At 38.6% G+C, this 15,462-nt stretch overlaps 1 protein-coding gene and 1 non-coding gene across 3 annotated transcripts; both read left to right on the top strand.

Moving 5' to 3' along the window:
* Nucleotides 1–278: 278 nt before the first annotated feature.
* On the top strand, nucleotides 279–15,260 carry RAB2B (RAB2B, member RAS oncogene family). Of its 2 annotated transcripts, XM_016199608.2 has the most exons (8): nucleotides 279–393; nucleotides 615–686; nucleotides 3,077–3,144; nucleotides 7,851–7,933; nucleotides 8,121–8,213; nucleotides 12,163–12,274; nucleotides 12,834–12,902; nucleotides 13,595–15,260. In XM_016199608.2, the coding sequence occupies exons 1-8, from the start codon at nucleotides 348–350 to the stop codon at nucleotides 13,700–13,702; spliced, it is 651 nt and encodes a 216-aa protein (XP_016055094.1). In that variant the 5' UTR covers nucleotides 279–347; the 3' UTR covers nucleotides 13,703–15,260. The 2 variants fall into 2 exon arrangements, with proteins under 2 accessions (XP_016055094.1, XP_016055095.1); XM_016199609.2 differs by lacking the exon at nucleotides 8,121–8,213 and having other exon boundaries at nucleotides 280–393.
* On the top strand, nucleotides 9,382–9,497 carry LOC148094181 (small nucleolar RNA SNORA26). Its single transcript, XR_015716539.1, has one exon. It is a non-coding gene; the product is annotated as a small nucleolar RNA SNORA26 (small nucleolar RNA).
* Nucleotides 15,261–15,462: the final 202 nt, after the last annotated feature.

The following is a 15,462-nucleotide window of genomic DNA, read 5'->3' as shown; positions in this document are numbered from 1 at the left end:
GACTCGCAACTGCCGTCACTTCCGCAAGGACGCGCGTCGCTCTCCGCTGATTGGAAGGAGCGCCGGGGTTGTGGCGAGTGCGTCCCGGGAAGGCCCAGCGGACGGAAAGGCTAGCTATCGCCCCCTGGAGCTTGGTGGGATAATGGCACGTAGGTGTGTGAGAGACGTTCCTGGAGGCGGTGTCTGAGTGTTACCGTCGCTCCGACCCAGAGAGGATTTCTGGGGGAAACAATAGAGACGTGATCTGAGCTAGAGGGGCCGGAGATGGGCGGATTGAGTGGCTAGAGAGGCCGGAGGTAAGTGGCTGTTGAAGTCGGGCGGACCCGGAATCCGGAGGAAACAGGACCATGACTTATGCTTATCTCTTCAAATACATTATCATCGGGGACACAGGTAACCGCCGGGCGACTGCCCTGATTGCTGGGGCCGGGTTGCCCAAGCTCCCAAATAAGGTCGTGGGGGCGGGGCTCACTTAGTAGGCTGGGCGGTTAAGTGAAGAGCGGGCGGGGGCGGGGGCGGGGCTCGGGGCTCCCCCCCTCCCCTGTTCCGGACGCCGAGAGCCGGGACTGCTCCCCCGCGGCGTGAACTGTAGAACGTGCCGCCTCCTCTTTTAGGTGTGGGGAAGTCATGTCTCCTCCTGCAGTTTACAGACAAGCGGTTCCAGCCTGTCCACGACCTCACAATAGGTGAGTGCCTGCCTCGGAACAGATCATGAAGCCTGACTGGCTAAAGTTAGCTGCCTTCAGGGTTTGAAGTAAAAAGTTAGCTCTCCCTTCTTTTTAACTAGTCTAAAGTTATGTTAAATGAACACTGACCAATCAAATGCTAAAAATGGGCAGTAGTGTAATGGGGAGTAAATAATTGAAAGGTAGCTTTAGAAATGAGCGTGAGGTATGAATTAGTTGCTGTAGGGTTTTTTTTCCCCCCAAATACAATTTGACTGTTTATGGAAAGTCCCACGAAAGGGTAACTACTTATTTAAAAACAAGTTTGCGGGAAATTAGGGCTAGCCTCACTTATGTTTTGAAAAGCAATTACCAGTATGTAGTTTTCTCGTGTGTTTGAAAGGAAGAAACAATTTGAAGACCATCCCAGACTTAAAATTAAAAGGTAGATGAAACTAATAACTTAAAAAGAGTATGCTACAGTTCCAAAAATACACTGGTGATCCTGGAAAGTATAAATATCTTCCACACATTTGTGATAAGGCATGGCCTGCTGGGGCCTTAGCAGCCCCTTCCCCATTATCTGCATAACTTCAGCCCAGACAAAGAAATGTATAAAACTGGCCTTCTTGCCATGCAAATGCAGTTTCTGAATAAAATTCCTGACTCCCATTCCTTACCATCTTGCCACCTCCAAGCCCCACATTATGGAAATCTGGAGCTACTATTGCTTCCAAAGGACTTATTCAGAGCCAAACAACTAATGTGGTTACAGAAGGACTCGATAGTATCAACAGGAAAATATTTTTGGAAATGAAAATGAACACCCACGCTGTGACAGGTGCTAATGATACAGTGCTTAACAAGGCAAATATTGGCTGCCTTTAAGTAGCTTACAGTTTTCCAGTGTAGGAGGTAGGGCTGGGGGTACGTAGATACAGTGTAGTGACAAGTAAATTCCTATTGTGAAAGGGGAGGACAGACTGCCACCTCTATCAGGAAAAGCTGGAAATTGTAGAATGAGCAGGAGTTAGCTAGCTAGGCAGAGGGGTTGTAGAGATTAGGGAAAAGTGATCAGGGCAAGAGGGAATAATAATATGTGCAAAGGCTCAGGAATGACAGTGATCAGGCTACCTTCGGAAAACAGAAAAGTAGTTTAATATGGCTGGAGCATAGAGTTTGAAGTGGAGAGTAAAAATTAAAGCTAGAGAATAAATTAGGGACCAAGTTTTGAAATATCTGAAGGTAATAGGAGTAAATGACAAGTTTTAAATCAGAGGGATGATGTGATCAATCAAGTTTCCCCCGGAGTCATTATGGGCTCTGATTCTTTCCTCTGCATCAAGATAAATTCAGTCCTCTGTACCCAAATAAACAAGGCAGTTGGATAGAAAATATGTGCAAAATAAAAGGATCTCTGAGTGCATAACTAGGAAAGTTGCATAAAAGGAGACTAAGTTTTATTTTTTAATTCTTCCCTATTGAAATTCCATTCCTGTTTTCCAGAAAGGAAAAAAAAACAAGGGAATTTTTTTTAGTAGCTATCACTATTCTTGATGAAGCAGTCTAGAGTAATAAGAAACTGTTTTTTTAATCTTATCAAATGCAGCACCTTAACGTTGAGAGAGATATTCCAGGTATATTTGTGGTTGGGATCTGAATAGGAGGATATTAGCCCATTAGCAGAAGCTAGAGTATTGCTCTTTCTTACTTGGAAATCAGAATTTCTTAAGTACTTATAAAAATAGGACAAATTGACTTATGATCAAGTGATTTTAGTGTAAGCTACCTGTGATTTTTAAGTCTTGTCTTGTCATTATCTTGAAAGATGAATGCCAGGTAAACTAAAACCTTTATTCAGACTGTCAGTTTCCATACTTCTATGAGGAAAGCTATTTTCCAATGAACTCTGGGAATTTTTGGAGGTCTAAAATGTATCATTCTTGAGAACCTATTTCTTAGATAGCCTCTTTTTTCAAACAAAAAATTCCAGAATTGCAAAAATAGAAATATTGTTTTATGTAGAGGACTAAAAAGTGATTTGGAGAAAATGCTAGGAAATATTTTCAAAATTTTTACAAGTTTTTAAAAATTACAAATTTAAACATTACATAATCAAATTTAAGCATTAACTAATATTGCTAAAAATTTATTCACCTTTTCTACTTCTTAATTCGTTTTGTCCCCATGTCTGCTCTTTGGTTACATTCCTGAGGTTATTATCACCTAGAACAGTTTTTAATTTTAGAAAAGAAATGAAACTTTAAGGTACACAAAATTAATTGGAGCAAATAGGCAGTGATAACCTGCTTAGTGGCACTGAGGAGGCAATCATTAGCATATTGAAGAAAAGCAGGCTCGGCATGGCTGTTTCGGAGAATCACATTCTTTCTCTTGGTTTTCACTGACAGGTGTGGAGTTTGGAGCCCGTATGGTCAACATTGATGGAAAACAAATCAAACTGCAAATCTGGGATACGGTGAGAGAGGAGAAAATAATTTAGCCTGTAACCAAGATACAAATATAGCACTAAAGGCTGATGCAGGGGAAAAGGGCTTTGTGGGCTAATGGTGGAAATGAGAGTAGTGGGGAAGTGAAATCAAAGAGATAGGAAAGCTTTCACTTCCCTCTGTTACAGTTACAAATCCTGAGTGCCATACTTTAAAATTTTTGTTACCCAAGTAATATATACGTTTGTTCTAGTAAAAATAAAAGCCAACAATACAAGTGTATATAGTAAGAAGTGAATGTTACTTTTATACACATAAACCTTTTTCCCTCCCAATGTTGGTTTCTACTTGGTCAGAATAAACTACTATTAATGATTCAGACTTTTTCTCTATTTAGACACAGAAATAAAAACATAGACAAATATATGGTCGTAGTATTGTTTTTGTTAGTTTTTAGAATTGTGACAAAGTAGACCTGCTTTGTTACTTAGTTATTTGTTTATTTATTTTTAGCAATCTCTATGTTGTGGAGACTTTTGTGTGTCAATACATACAGATCTACCTCATTCTTTTAATCATAGAATGTCTGTACCATAATTAATTTAACCGTCTGCCCATTGATGGAAATTTAGGTGGTTTCCAATGTTTTACCAGAATTGCCAGGTTTCATTGTTCATTCTTACTTACTACATCTTCATGCACATGTTTGAGGATTTTGTGGAATACCTGCCCCGAAATGGAAATTCTTTGTCTAGGGTTATGCATATTTTTAAACTTGACAAATGTAGTACTGCCAAAATTTAGCTTGACTTAGTGTAATTTTATCCAGATAAATTGCTTTCGTGTGCATTATTTCATTTGGTTTGTACTTTTATTTTCCCTAAGAAGAATATTCTAGTCTCTATTTTAAGTTAAAGGGAGCTACCACATAGTTTCTAATGTTCAGCTAAAATCTCTTTGTTTTTATTTACTTATTTGATTCTGTATTTTCTCAGAACTGAGAGCGGAAGCAGTTCACAAGTTTTCTCCTCCCTTTTCCTTCCCCCCACCCGACATCCCCCAACACACAAAGAAATCTGTCTTAAAAGTAGTTACTTGGTGCTCTAGGCCCTTTGTGCCCAGAGCCCTTTTCTGGTGGTCTCCAAGGTGGTTATCACTTTTGGGTGCACTGATTGATCAGGTGCTTTTAACTGTGATGATATTCTCCTGTACATTTGTTGATTGTATTTGCAAACATTTTAGCAACCTTTTGTCCTTCTAATTAGATTTTTCATCTTACTGTATTGGCTTGCTCTAATTATAGGAACATGAATCACTTCACATCCCTGATAGTGGTGGCACTAGCTAGATACCTCTTTAACTTCGAGACTTACTTCTTTCGACCAGTTTTGTCTCTAACCTTTTTCTCCCAATAAAGCCTGTCAAGGTTAATTTCATGTATTTCTTGGACAGCTGCCACTTATTCCCTTGTCTTTTTATTGTTGGGGCCCAGAGGTTCTTTTTTACTATTAATTATTAATCCAAGTAAGGGTTGCAACTTCCCTCTTATTATCCCCTGGTTTTTGTATTTCCCACAAAGATAGATTTGGCCCCCTAAAGAGGCCACAGGACAGATTCTGAGGAGGTGACCAAGAGTTAAAAACCTGTAGGTGTCAGGACTGGTAATAGCTAGGTTTGGCCTTTTAAACTTAAACCTCTGTCATTTCCAAAACGGAATCTTTTGATGCCAGAAGACCCAGTAGCTGCCAGTTAGTGGTATGGTCATGGTCACAAGAGTGTGTGAGCGTTGGCTTGCTGGCTTTTCTTTTTTTCTGTAATTGGTAATATGACACATGGTGGATCATAAGATAAGAAAGTTGAAAGCCACTGCTCTGTTGACAGGATCCTCAAGAACCACATGGTCTGATAGTCACTTGTGATGCAGCTGAACTAGTTCTTTTTTTTTTTAAATCCTCACCCCAGGATATGTTTATTGATTTTTAGAGAGAAAGGAAAGGGGAAGACAGAGAGAAAGAAACATCAATGTGAGAGAAACATCAACTGGTTGCCTCTTGTATGTGCCCTGACAGGGGATCAAACCCGAAAACTAGGTATGTTCCCTGACTGGAAATCAAATTCCAACTTTTTGGTTTACGGGACAACGCTCTAACCAACTGAGCCACACCAGTATTTTTAAAAAGAGATCAAGTTATCCAGAATATTTTGTCATCACTGTTCTGGTTATTGATAAGGGTTTAGAGAGCCATATTACTTTTTATCTTTCTTCATTCTGTACCTATAGTTGCCCAAATAACCATTCTAACTGAAGAGGCATTGTACTATAGCTAATATAAAATATTAATTAAATAATCCCAAATTCATTTTTATTTTATTTTGGAATGCATTTTGATTCTTAGGAAATGAGCATATATGACTGTAGGAATTGATACTTCCAAGTATATATCTTAAAACTGCAATGTGATGCTTCCATTTGGGAGAAACTGAAAAACTGTTAATTCTCTTTATCAAACATCTTAGTCTTTGCTGCTTCAGATTTTTTTACTTTGGATGGACAGAGGTACCTCAGACTGATGCAGGGCAGCCCAACTTGAACCAGTCATTTTTTCTAGCTTATTGGCTCACAAACTTTGGTTCATGAACTGGACTGAGATGAAGAAGTAAAGTGATTTGATTTTAAAAGGCATTTTCTGATGACTCACTGGAAGTATTTTCAGCTGCTGAAGTTAAATGCTACCATATAATTCAACCAAACTCTCCCTGTTAGTTTCTGGTAGACTACAGGAAAGAAGAGTCTTTCAGCAACAGAGGAGAAAAAGTCAGTAAGAGATAAAAGCAAAACTGGAATCAATTTAAGACATAAAACTAACTATTAGGGGCCCTGGTCGGAGTGCCTCAGTTGGTCGAGTGTCATCCCATGCACTGAAAGGCTGCTAGTTGGATTCCCAGTCAGGGCACATGCCCCGGTTGCGGTTTGGTCCCTGGTTGGGGTGCTATACAGGAGGCAACTGATCGTTGTTTCTCTCTCACATTGATGTTTCTCTCTCTCTCTCTCCCTTCCTCTCTTTCTAAAAAAAATCAATAAAAATATATTAAAAAACACTATTAGGGAATAAATAAAACATTAAGTGAGTTCTTGGAGGGAAAACGTTTTAAATCTTAAAGTATTACTAATGTTACCAACAAATTCTTCAGAATTATTTTTGGATTCTTATGTTTTAACAGATATATATAGCTGAACAAAACATTTGTATGATTCTTATGGAAAGAGATTTAGTGTTGTTGGAAAAGTAGCCTTAGAATTAGTGTACTGGAATTCTCATGTTCAAACCTGAGTTTAGATTATATGACATAATGACCAAGAGAACTAACTTTTGTGCTAGGAAGAACTAAGATCCTAAGTTTAAACTATGGACTCAGCATTTATAAACTTTATAACTTTTGCCCAGTTACTGAACTTACGGATTTGAACCTCATTTTTTCCATTTATGTTATTATTAGTATCATCACTGTTGTTATTATTATACTATGAGAAAGCCATTTATTTTCTCATGGCCACATTTTGGTTTTCCCATCTTTAAAATATGAATGGTAGCCTTCTTTCCCAATCTTTAATTTTTTAAAGTTTATTAATTGATTTTAGAGAGAGAGAGAGAAACATTGATTTGTTGTTCCACTTATTTATGCATTCATTGGTTGACTCTTGTATGTGCCCTGACTAGAGATGGAACCTGCAACCTTGGTGTATGGAGACAATGCTGTAACCAACTGAGCTACCTGGCCAGGGTACCCAGTCTTCATGTAGGGATATGAGATTACTTGATTTCAAGAATGTGAAAACTTTCCTAATATAATAGATTTAATGCCTAGGATATTCATACTATCATTTAAAAGACACTTTTGGTTCTTCTAAGAAGGGGGAAAACCCATCAGGAAAGCAAAAGTACCCATTATGTGGAGGCATTAATAAATTGCTCAGTTAAAATAAAATTTAGTATCTTGACCCCAACTGGAAATTAGAAAGTGAACAGCTGACTTTTTTTTGTTTGTTTGTTTTTTAAGGAAAACTCTATTCTGGGCCCTGGGTTTCTTTCCCTGTTCCTTATTTCTTTTTGCCATGGGAAGATCCCAGCAAGGGACATTCTGGTAGTCCTACCTTTATTAATGGAATACTAAATGTCATTAGCATCTGCCCAATTTAAGTGCTTTGTGTCTGACTAATTTTTTGCATTGACTCACTGAAATGAAACTTTCATTAGGGTATTGGCATTCTATGATAATTTTCCTTTTTACAGATAAAGGAATAGGAACAGAAAAGAAAGGTTAATGTGATATGTTCAACATCATATTTGGATTGGCAATACAATATACACTGAGTTTCTAGTCCTATTTCCAGTTTTCCCTCCTAGGGGATATTGGGAAATACATAGAAATGTCTTTGACTGTCACACTGACTATAGGGTGCTACTGGCATTTAGTGACTAGGAACTAGGGGTTTTAGTCAGTAATCTGATAGGTGGTCTCACAGGAAGAATTGACCCACCCAAAATATCAATTGCATTCCCTTTGAAAAATATTGGTTTCCCACCTGGATTTCTCCCTGGGTGGTCATATTTCCTTTTGTTAATTCCTTTTTCTTATAGAAATTTTTTAAACAATTAAGACATGCGATCAAGTCATTTCTCTGGAAATAACCTTGTTTTGGGGGGATTTTTTTGTTACCATGTTGGTGGAAAAGGCTGGGCAAGAATCCTTCCGTTCTATCACCCGTTCCTACTACAGGGGAGCAGCTGGAGCACTGCTGGTGTACGACATTACAAGGTGAGTCAGATCTGGTGGGTTGGAGGGAGACTCTTCTCTTTGTTCTCAAAATCAGAATGCTAAACAGGAAGGGCACGTTAATATTTTTCTTTGCACATGTATCTTTTCTCCTTTTCCCATACATTTAGAATTTCTTTGGCATTTTGAAATGGGCCTCAGACCCACTTTCTAAACTTTTCTGCTGTAGGCGTGAAACCTTCAACCACCTGACCTCATGGTTAGAGGATGCTCGGCAGCACTCTAGTTCCAACATGGTTATCATGCTGATTGGGAATAAGAGGTAACATTTTATTTGAATACATAATAAGTACCAACAGTCATCTGGGTACTCTATGGACATTGAATGACTTGGTCCCCAAACTTTTTTAGTTTATGGTGCTCTTAATATCTCAGTAAAAAAAAAAATTATTGTGGTGAAATATATGTAACATAAAATGTACAGTTTTAATCATTTTTAAGTATACAGTTCAGTGGCATTAAGTATGTTCACCTGTAACCATCACTATCCATCTCCAAACTTTATCTTCTCAAACTCTGTTTCTGTAAAACACTAACTCCGCATTCTCCATCCCACCAGCCCCAGCAACTACCATTCTTTTTTCTCTCTCTATGAGTTTGACTACTCTAGGCACCTCATATAAGTGGAATCATAAAGTATTTATCCTTTTGTGACTGTGGCTTATTTTTATTGATTTTGAGAGAGAGAAACATCAGGTTGCTGCTCCATCCGTTTATGCATTCATTGATTTTCTTCTATGTGCCCTGACAGGATTGAACCCACAACCTTGGTGTATTGGAATGACACTCCCAACCAACTGAGCTACCCAGCCAGGGCTGACTGTGGCTTATTTCATTTAGCATAGTGTCCTCTAGGTGCATCCATATTGTAGCATGTGTCAGAATTTCCTTTTTATTTATTTATTTTTTTTTTTTCATCACCATTTATCCCCTCTATGCCCTCCTACATCTCCACCCATCCCTCCCCCCTCCTTCCTTTTTTTAAAAGCTGAATAGTATTCCATTGAATGTATTTACCACATTTTATTTACCTATTTGTCCATTAATGGGCACTTGGGTTGCTTCCACCTTTTGGCTATTGTGAATAGTGCTGTTATCAGCATGGGTGTACAAATATCTGTTTGGGTCCCTACTTTTTATTCTTTTGGATATATACCCAGAAGTAGAATTGCTGGATCTCATGGTAATTCTGTGCTTAATGTTTTTGAGGTACTGCCATGCTGTTTTCCATAATGGCTTATACCATTTTACATTTCTACCAGCAATGTACAAGAGTTCCAATTTCTCCACATCTTCCCCAACACTTATTATTCTCAGTAAGTTTTCTACAGCACCCATAAGCCAAAAGAAATACTTAACAGTTGTTATTAAATAGTTAGATCTAAACAACATAACAAGTATTTTTGTTATAACAACTTAGTAACTGAGAAATGAAAAACATATGCAGTGCTTTAAGAGGCTAACACAGAAGGGTAAAGTAAGTCTCCATAAGGGCCAGAGAAAAGATGGTAAAATTCTGCTTTGGATCGTGTCTGGAATAACAGCTGAGGGAAAAAAGAAAAAGAAAGAAATGAAAAACGTAAACAAAAGAAAACAATTTTAAAAATTTTATTATTAAATAGCCATAATTATTAATAACCTGTATGCGCCTATTGACACTGCATAACTTCTCAGACCTCTCAGACCTTGGAATCAAGATCGGACACTGTCACACTCATTTCTTATTCCAAATTGATTTTTGCACAGTACTTTTTATCACAGCAGCTGCCAAAAACTCGCCTTCACAAAGAGATGAAGATATTAATGTTGACACTGTGAACTATCTTAAGCTTGTAATTCATGTGGTGTTCTGATGTTAAGCATTTTTTTGTTCCCTTTGGAAATTTGAAGTGTCCTATGGCACCCTTGTGAGTTTGTAGTAGTCCCTAGGTTGAACCATTTGAGAACTGGCCACAGACTAATTGTACTCATTTATTGGGTCAGTCAATTTTATGTAAAACCTACTACGTCCTAGACACTGTGCCAGATCTTGAGTGTACAAGGTGAAAAAAACAAAAAACCTCATGCCCCTGCTCCTATGGAGTTTAGTGTGGACAGAGATATTAAATATAAATTATTTATAACTAATTATAAATTATGATAAATGCAGTGAAGGGGAAAAAGGCTGCTATAAAGGAGTAAAAAGATATCTATTTTTTATTAAGAGTGATATTTAAGCTGGAATCTGAAAGATGGGTAAGAGTTCAGTGGGCAGAGACTTAAAAAAAAAGAACCAAAGACAGTAGCATAGCCCATCAGTGTGGCTCAGTGGTTGAACGTTGGCCCATGAAGTAGGAGGTCACAGTTGGATTCCTGGTCTGGGCACCTGCCAGGGTTGCAGGCTTGATCCCCTGTGTGGGGCATGTAGGAGGCGGCTGATTGGTGATTCTCATCATTGATGTTTCTATCCCTCTCTTCCACTCCCTTCCTCTCTCTGAAATCAGCAAAAACATACTTAAAACAACAACAAAAAAAAAGAACCAGCCAGCCTTGGCCAGGTGGCTCAGTTGGTTGGAGCATTGTTGCACACACAAAAGGTTTCAGGTTTGATTCCTGGTCAGGGCATACCTAGGTTGCAGTTCAGTCTTCCTGGTTGGGGTGAGCAACCAGTCAGTGTTTCTCTCTTACATCAATGTTTCTCTCTCTCTCCCTCTTCCACTCTCTCTCAAATCAATAAAAAAAACCCAAAAAACATATCCTCATGTGAGGATTTAAAAAAAAACAAAACCAGATTATTAGATTGGGAGAACAAAGTATGTGAAAGCCTTGAACTGGAAGAAGCTGAGCAAGTTACAGTATTGAAAGAAACCTAGTATGGTTGGATTGAATTGGGGGAATGGTGCTGGATGAGGTTGCTGAGTAGGCAGGGGACAGATCTCGTTTCACTTGCAGGCCTTAGTAAGGAGTTTGGATTTTATTCTAAACACAATGGGAAGCATTTAAGAGTCTTAAGCAGAGAAGTGGCTTGATCAGATTTTAAAAGATCTCTCTGGAGGGGAGCAAGGGTTGAAGTGGGATCCCAATTGCAGTACCCCAGGTGAGAGAGAATGGCAGCTTGGAGTAGTGTGATGATGATGGAGAGAGAGAGAGGATGAGGATTTTAAGGTATGTTTTGGAGGCAGCTCACTGTGGGATGTATTGGGTGTTTGGAGTGAAGGAGGGAAAGGTGTTACTGAGATATGGAAGCCTGCAGCAGAAGCAGGTTAGGAGGAAAAGATTGATTCCATTTTGATGTTAGTTTGAGGTGCCTTTTACACATCAGAATGGAAATGAACAGGCAATGGACAAACAGATCTGGAGCTTAGAGGAGCATCTGGACTAGAACAGCAACTTCGGAGTGTTGATATTTAGATGGATAGTTCTTTCCTGGTCTGTACACAGCTGATGAATAAATATATATTTTGTAGATTTGTTGTTCTTTAATGGATTTACACAGTGATTTTTTTTCATGGTTGACAAACTAGAAGTCTCCCAAATGAAAATTTCTAATTTGAAAAGTAAAAATCAAACAGTCTGTCCTTACCTTGTTTTATAGCTTTTTATCCTGTCTTTCATAGAGTTTTCCATGTGACTCTTTATTCCCTATCTCAGTCCTTTGCTATACTCCCCCACTCCCATATCACCTAATTTTATAATTTTTTTCTGAGTCCTTCATTTACCTGGTGGCAGGCTGCTTTCATACACATTAGTAATGAGACTAGTGAGAGTTAAGGCAACTGTGTTCTTTTTCCTGGCTTTCTCCTTGTGGATTGATTCCAGTAAAAGACGACACACATCATAATGGGATGGGACATCTATGACTTTTCTCCTTTCTGACAACTGGAATTTCCCATTCATCTTCCTTTCTTTGCTCTCACTGGATCTCATTCCTAAAAGCAGCATAGGGCATAACCCTTGAACAACTCTGGGGCTTGCCGAATACTTATAAACTCCCTTTTCTGTAATAGAGTAAGGTTTTTATCCACAACCATGCGGCAGCTGTCATGGATCTGAAGAGTGTTTTCCAAAAGGCTACAGAAGTCAGTAACCCTATATAAGGAGAATATGACGTAGGATCTACATTCCTTATGGATTAACTGACAGTTGAAACAGCTATGGGATTCTTTTAGAATAAGAGTTTCTTCTTTCACTTGGATCTTATTTTAGTTTTCTCTCCAATTAATCTCTTTCAGTGACTTAGAGTCCCGCAGGGATGTGAAGAGAGAAGAAGGAGAGGCCTTTGCTCGGGAGCATGGGCTTATATTCATGGAAACTTCAGCCAAAACAGCCTGCAATGTTGAAGAGGTACTATTTGGAAAAAAGTAGGGAAAGCTTTTCAGAGATTACATCATATCTTTGTTCTTTTATTCAGAGACATGGGTAAGGAAAGGATGTCTTGTGGTCAGAGTGACTATATGTCTCCCTTTAAGGGAATTGCCCTATTTCTTTTACCCTGATTTCTAAGGTTTTACTTTTGCTTTGGGTAACATTGATTGTAAGTTTGTATTAGATACCACTGTTACTTTTAAATTACTTTAGTTGGAGGGTCTAATGGGTTCTAGTGTAGTCATTCCTCAGCCTGGTGTTTACTGTATCTTCAGTAACTAATTAAGAAGAGGGCCTGTGTGTTTTATATGTAGAGGATGCCAACCTAGGAACATCTTAGATCAGTGTCAAAATACCTTATAATTCCTTTTTTCTTTATGAAACTACTCTCAATGGCTTTTACAGGGACTTTGGGGGACCTTCTGCATTTTTACTCTAATTCACTTTAGAAATTCAAATAGGAATAACATTTGTATTCTCTTTTCCTAATTTCTGTACCTGAACTCGAGCCTAATAATACGATTTATGTCTCCTTTAGGCCTTCATTAACACAGCCAAAGAAATATATAGGAAGATCCAGCAGGGTGTATTTGATGTCCACAATGAGGTACGAAAGGGTGGGGTTGACAGTTAAATTTGCTTTGTCTTAAAGAGGACAGGAAGCTCCCTAGAATTTAAACATCCACTAACATCATACTATTTGAAGCTATGCCAATTCATAGTTGTTGTTTTTATGTAGGTGCATGAAAGCCTGTCATTTTCTGATTTTTCTCAAGTCTGAGAATGCTTCAAGTGATTGTTAGTTGAAGCATTAGTTTTCAACTAAAAGGCTTATACAGTATGGGAGGTTTTCTTCTCAACCTTAGTTCTTCACTACTCCAGAGCTTGAGGGAGATGTAATACTTAATTGCTCAGCAGGGCCGTTTATATAAAGCAAATTCTGGGGCAAAACAGAAAAGAATTATATGCTAATATACTACTTCTACTCTTTTGCCTGCTCCTACTCTTTCCTAATCACATTCGGATTCTGCACATAGCTATGAACTTTAAGTATAGCAGTCTTCTTAAAAGAGGGCACAAAAGTATTATAGTCATTTATAGTACTTACAATACAGCTGGTCATCTCATCTTCACTGTCACAGATTATTGTTCTACAACAGTCTGGTTAGAGCACATGGTCACTTGCCAAGGTAACATCTGCTTCTAGAAAGTGTAATTAATGATTCCTCCTTTTATCCCCTCCTTTCTGCCATTTACTTTAGCACTGAGGTGGGAACTATTGCTGCTTTTCTTTTACAGGCAAATGGTATCAAGATCGGTCCTCAACAGTGTATTTCAACATCAGTGACACCCAGCACCTCCCAGCGGAACTCTGGTGACATAGAGTCCAACTCTGGCTGCTGCTGAACATCTGGCCTGGTCTCTTTTTTTCCTTCCTGGAACAGTTTCAGATCAATAGGCTTAAAGAAAGAGGTCTTACTTACTTTGGCTGAGAAAAGCCTCTTTTCAAGGTGTGATGTTTTGCCTCTCCACTTAAAGACCAGGGGAGAATTTGGGCCCTTACTGACCTGTCCCTTCTTTAGGGACATGAACATTCCCTATAGATTAGGGCTCTTCTTATCCTCCTATTTTAATTTCTAAAATGTTAGGATCAAAGTTGACTGTCACGGCAATTCAAAAATAAATTATTTTAGAAGTATACATAATCTGCTCCCCACCAAGAATCAATCAGTAACACGGGTCTGGGACATTCTGCTTGAGCACTTGAGATTACTGGGGCCTGTCTAGCTTTTAGATGATCGATCCTCGGTCTATGAGTTTCATTGACTTTTTCCTCTTGCCATTTCATAAGAGCTCTTACAGAAGGCACTTCTTTCTACTTGAGCTGCTCAAGGATGCTGAATACTTCTCTACCATCCTATTACTAGTTTCCCTGTCTTTGAGAAACTACAAAACTTTTGAGAGCAGTGGAGTTGCTCCTGACCTGTGGCCGCTTATTATCATTACCTAAAGAAAACATCTTTCCCTGTTTACTCTGTTTTAGGGACCAGACCTAACATTGCAGTGTCTCTCACCAAACAGACCCCTACTATTTCATCACACTTACTTCTTAACGAGACCTATTGAGACTTTTTACTCTTTTAATCAAGCTAATCTGCTTACTTACTGGACATAACATATTTACTTCCACTTCTATGCCTTTGCACACGCCCTACTCTCCGCTAACATTATACTCAAAGTCCAAAACTTTTTCCTCCAGAAAGTCGTCTTTGACTGACCTAGGGACTTCTAAGCAATTATTGACACAGTACCCCTTAGCTTTCATTAGTTGTTTATTCATATGTATATTTATTTGTATTTATGTTCCTTTGTAAATATGTTTTATAGTTGTTTTGTGTGTGGAATTTGTCTCCCCACATAGGTTGTAAGCTCCTTGAGAGCAGGGACCACATTATCTGTATACTTTGTAAACCACTCCTTCCACCATTTCTTCACAGAACCTCGTGCTATTTATGTGATCATTGAATTTATTGGACATACTTAAAGACTTGGAACAGGTCTACTTTAGACTTCAGAGGAAACAAAAGGCCTTAGAGTCATCTCTTTGTAACTCTATCTCAATCTCTTCCATCTGCTTAGCCTCGGTTCTATATTGCTCTTCTCCCTCTCCTCTCTTTCCCTTCTTAGCTCTTTGCTTCCATTCCATGCAGCATACAGTAAGGCTGCCTGTTTCTAAGTAGTCACATAAGTGGGCACTTCTTCAGCCATTCTCCTTTTCAAAAGCATATAATACTATCCTAGCTAAATTTGCTTTTGCTTCCCTCATCATTCAGCCTTCTGGGTCAGTTGCTGTATCTTTTTTGTCTTGGTGTCCCATGCTATTCCACAGCACTGAGGTCTCGGGAATTTTTCTAATTTTTTTTTGGTGGTGAATTTTCATTATTAAATATATGCATGTATCCAAGCTGCTCATATTACATGTGTCATTTCTGATTGTATCCCAAACATAAGTAGATACCTTTCTTCTAGGAATTTGTATCAAAGGTTTTGGAAGAAGTACTCCTTGAAATACATTCATTCCACAGTGGATTCTTCCCCCAGTAGTAGCAGTAATAGTTAACACTGCACCACAGGAAGTTGGAAGACATTTGGGGCATTGCTTTGAT

Source organism: Miniopterus natalensis, chromosome 1 (assembly GCF_054644295.1).
Source record: "Miniopterus natalensis isolate mMinNat1 chromosome 1, mMinNat1.hap1, whole genome shotgun sequence".
Classification (NCBI taxonomy): Eukaryota; Metazoa; Chordata; class Mammalia; order Chiroptera; family Miniopteridae; genus Miniopterus; species Miniopterus natalensis.
The sequence above is the reverse complement of the archived record's forward strand: the minus strand, read 5'-3'. Positions and strand labels throughout refer to the sequence as shown.

Coding starts and splice junctions, on each gene's coding strand:
- RAB2B (XM_016199608.2), top strand. CDS start 348: ATGACTTATGCTTATCTCTTCAAATACATTATCATCGGGGACACAG. Junction 394..614: donor CATTATCATCGGGGACACAG/GTAACCGCCGGG, acceptor CTCCTCTTTTAG/GTGTGGGGAAGTCATGTCTC. Junction 7,934..8,120: donor CTGGTGTACGACATTACAAG/GTGAGTCAGATC, acceptor TTTCTGCTGTAG/GCGTGAAACCTTCAACCACC.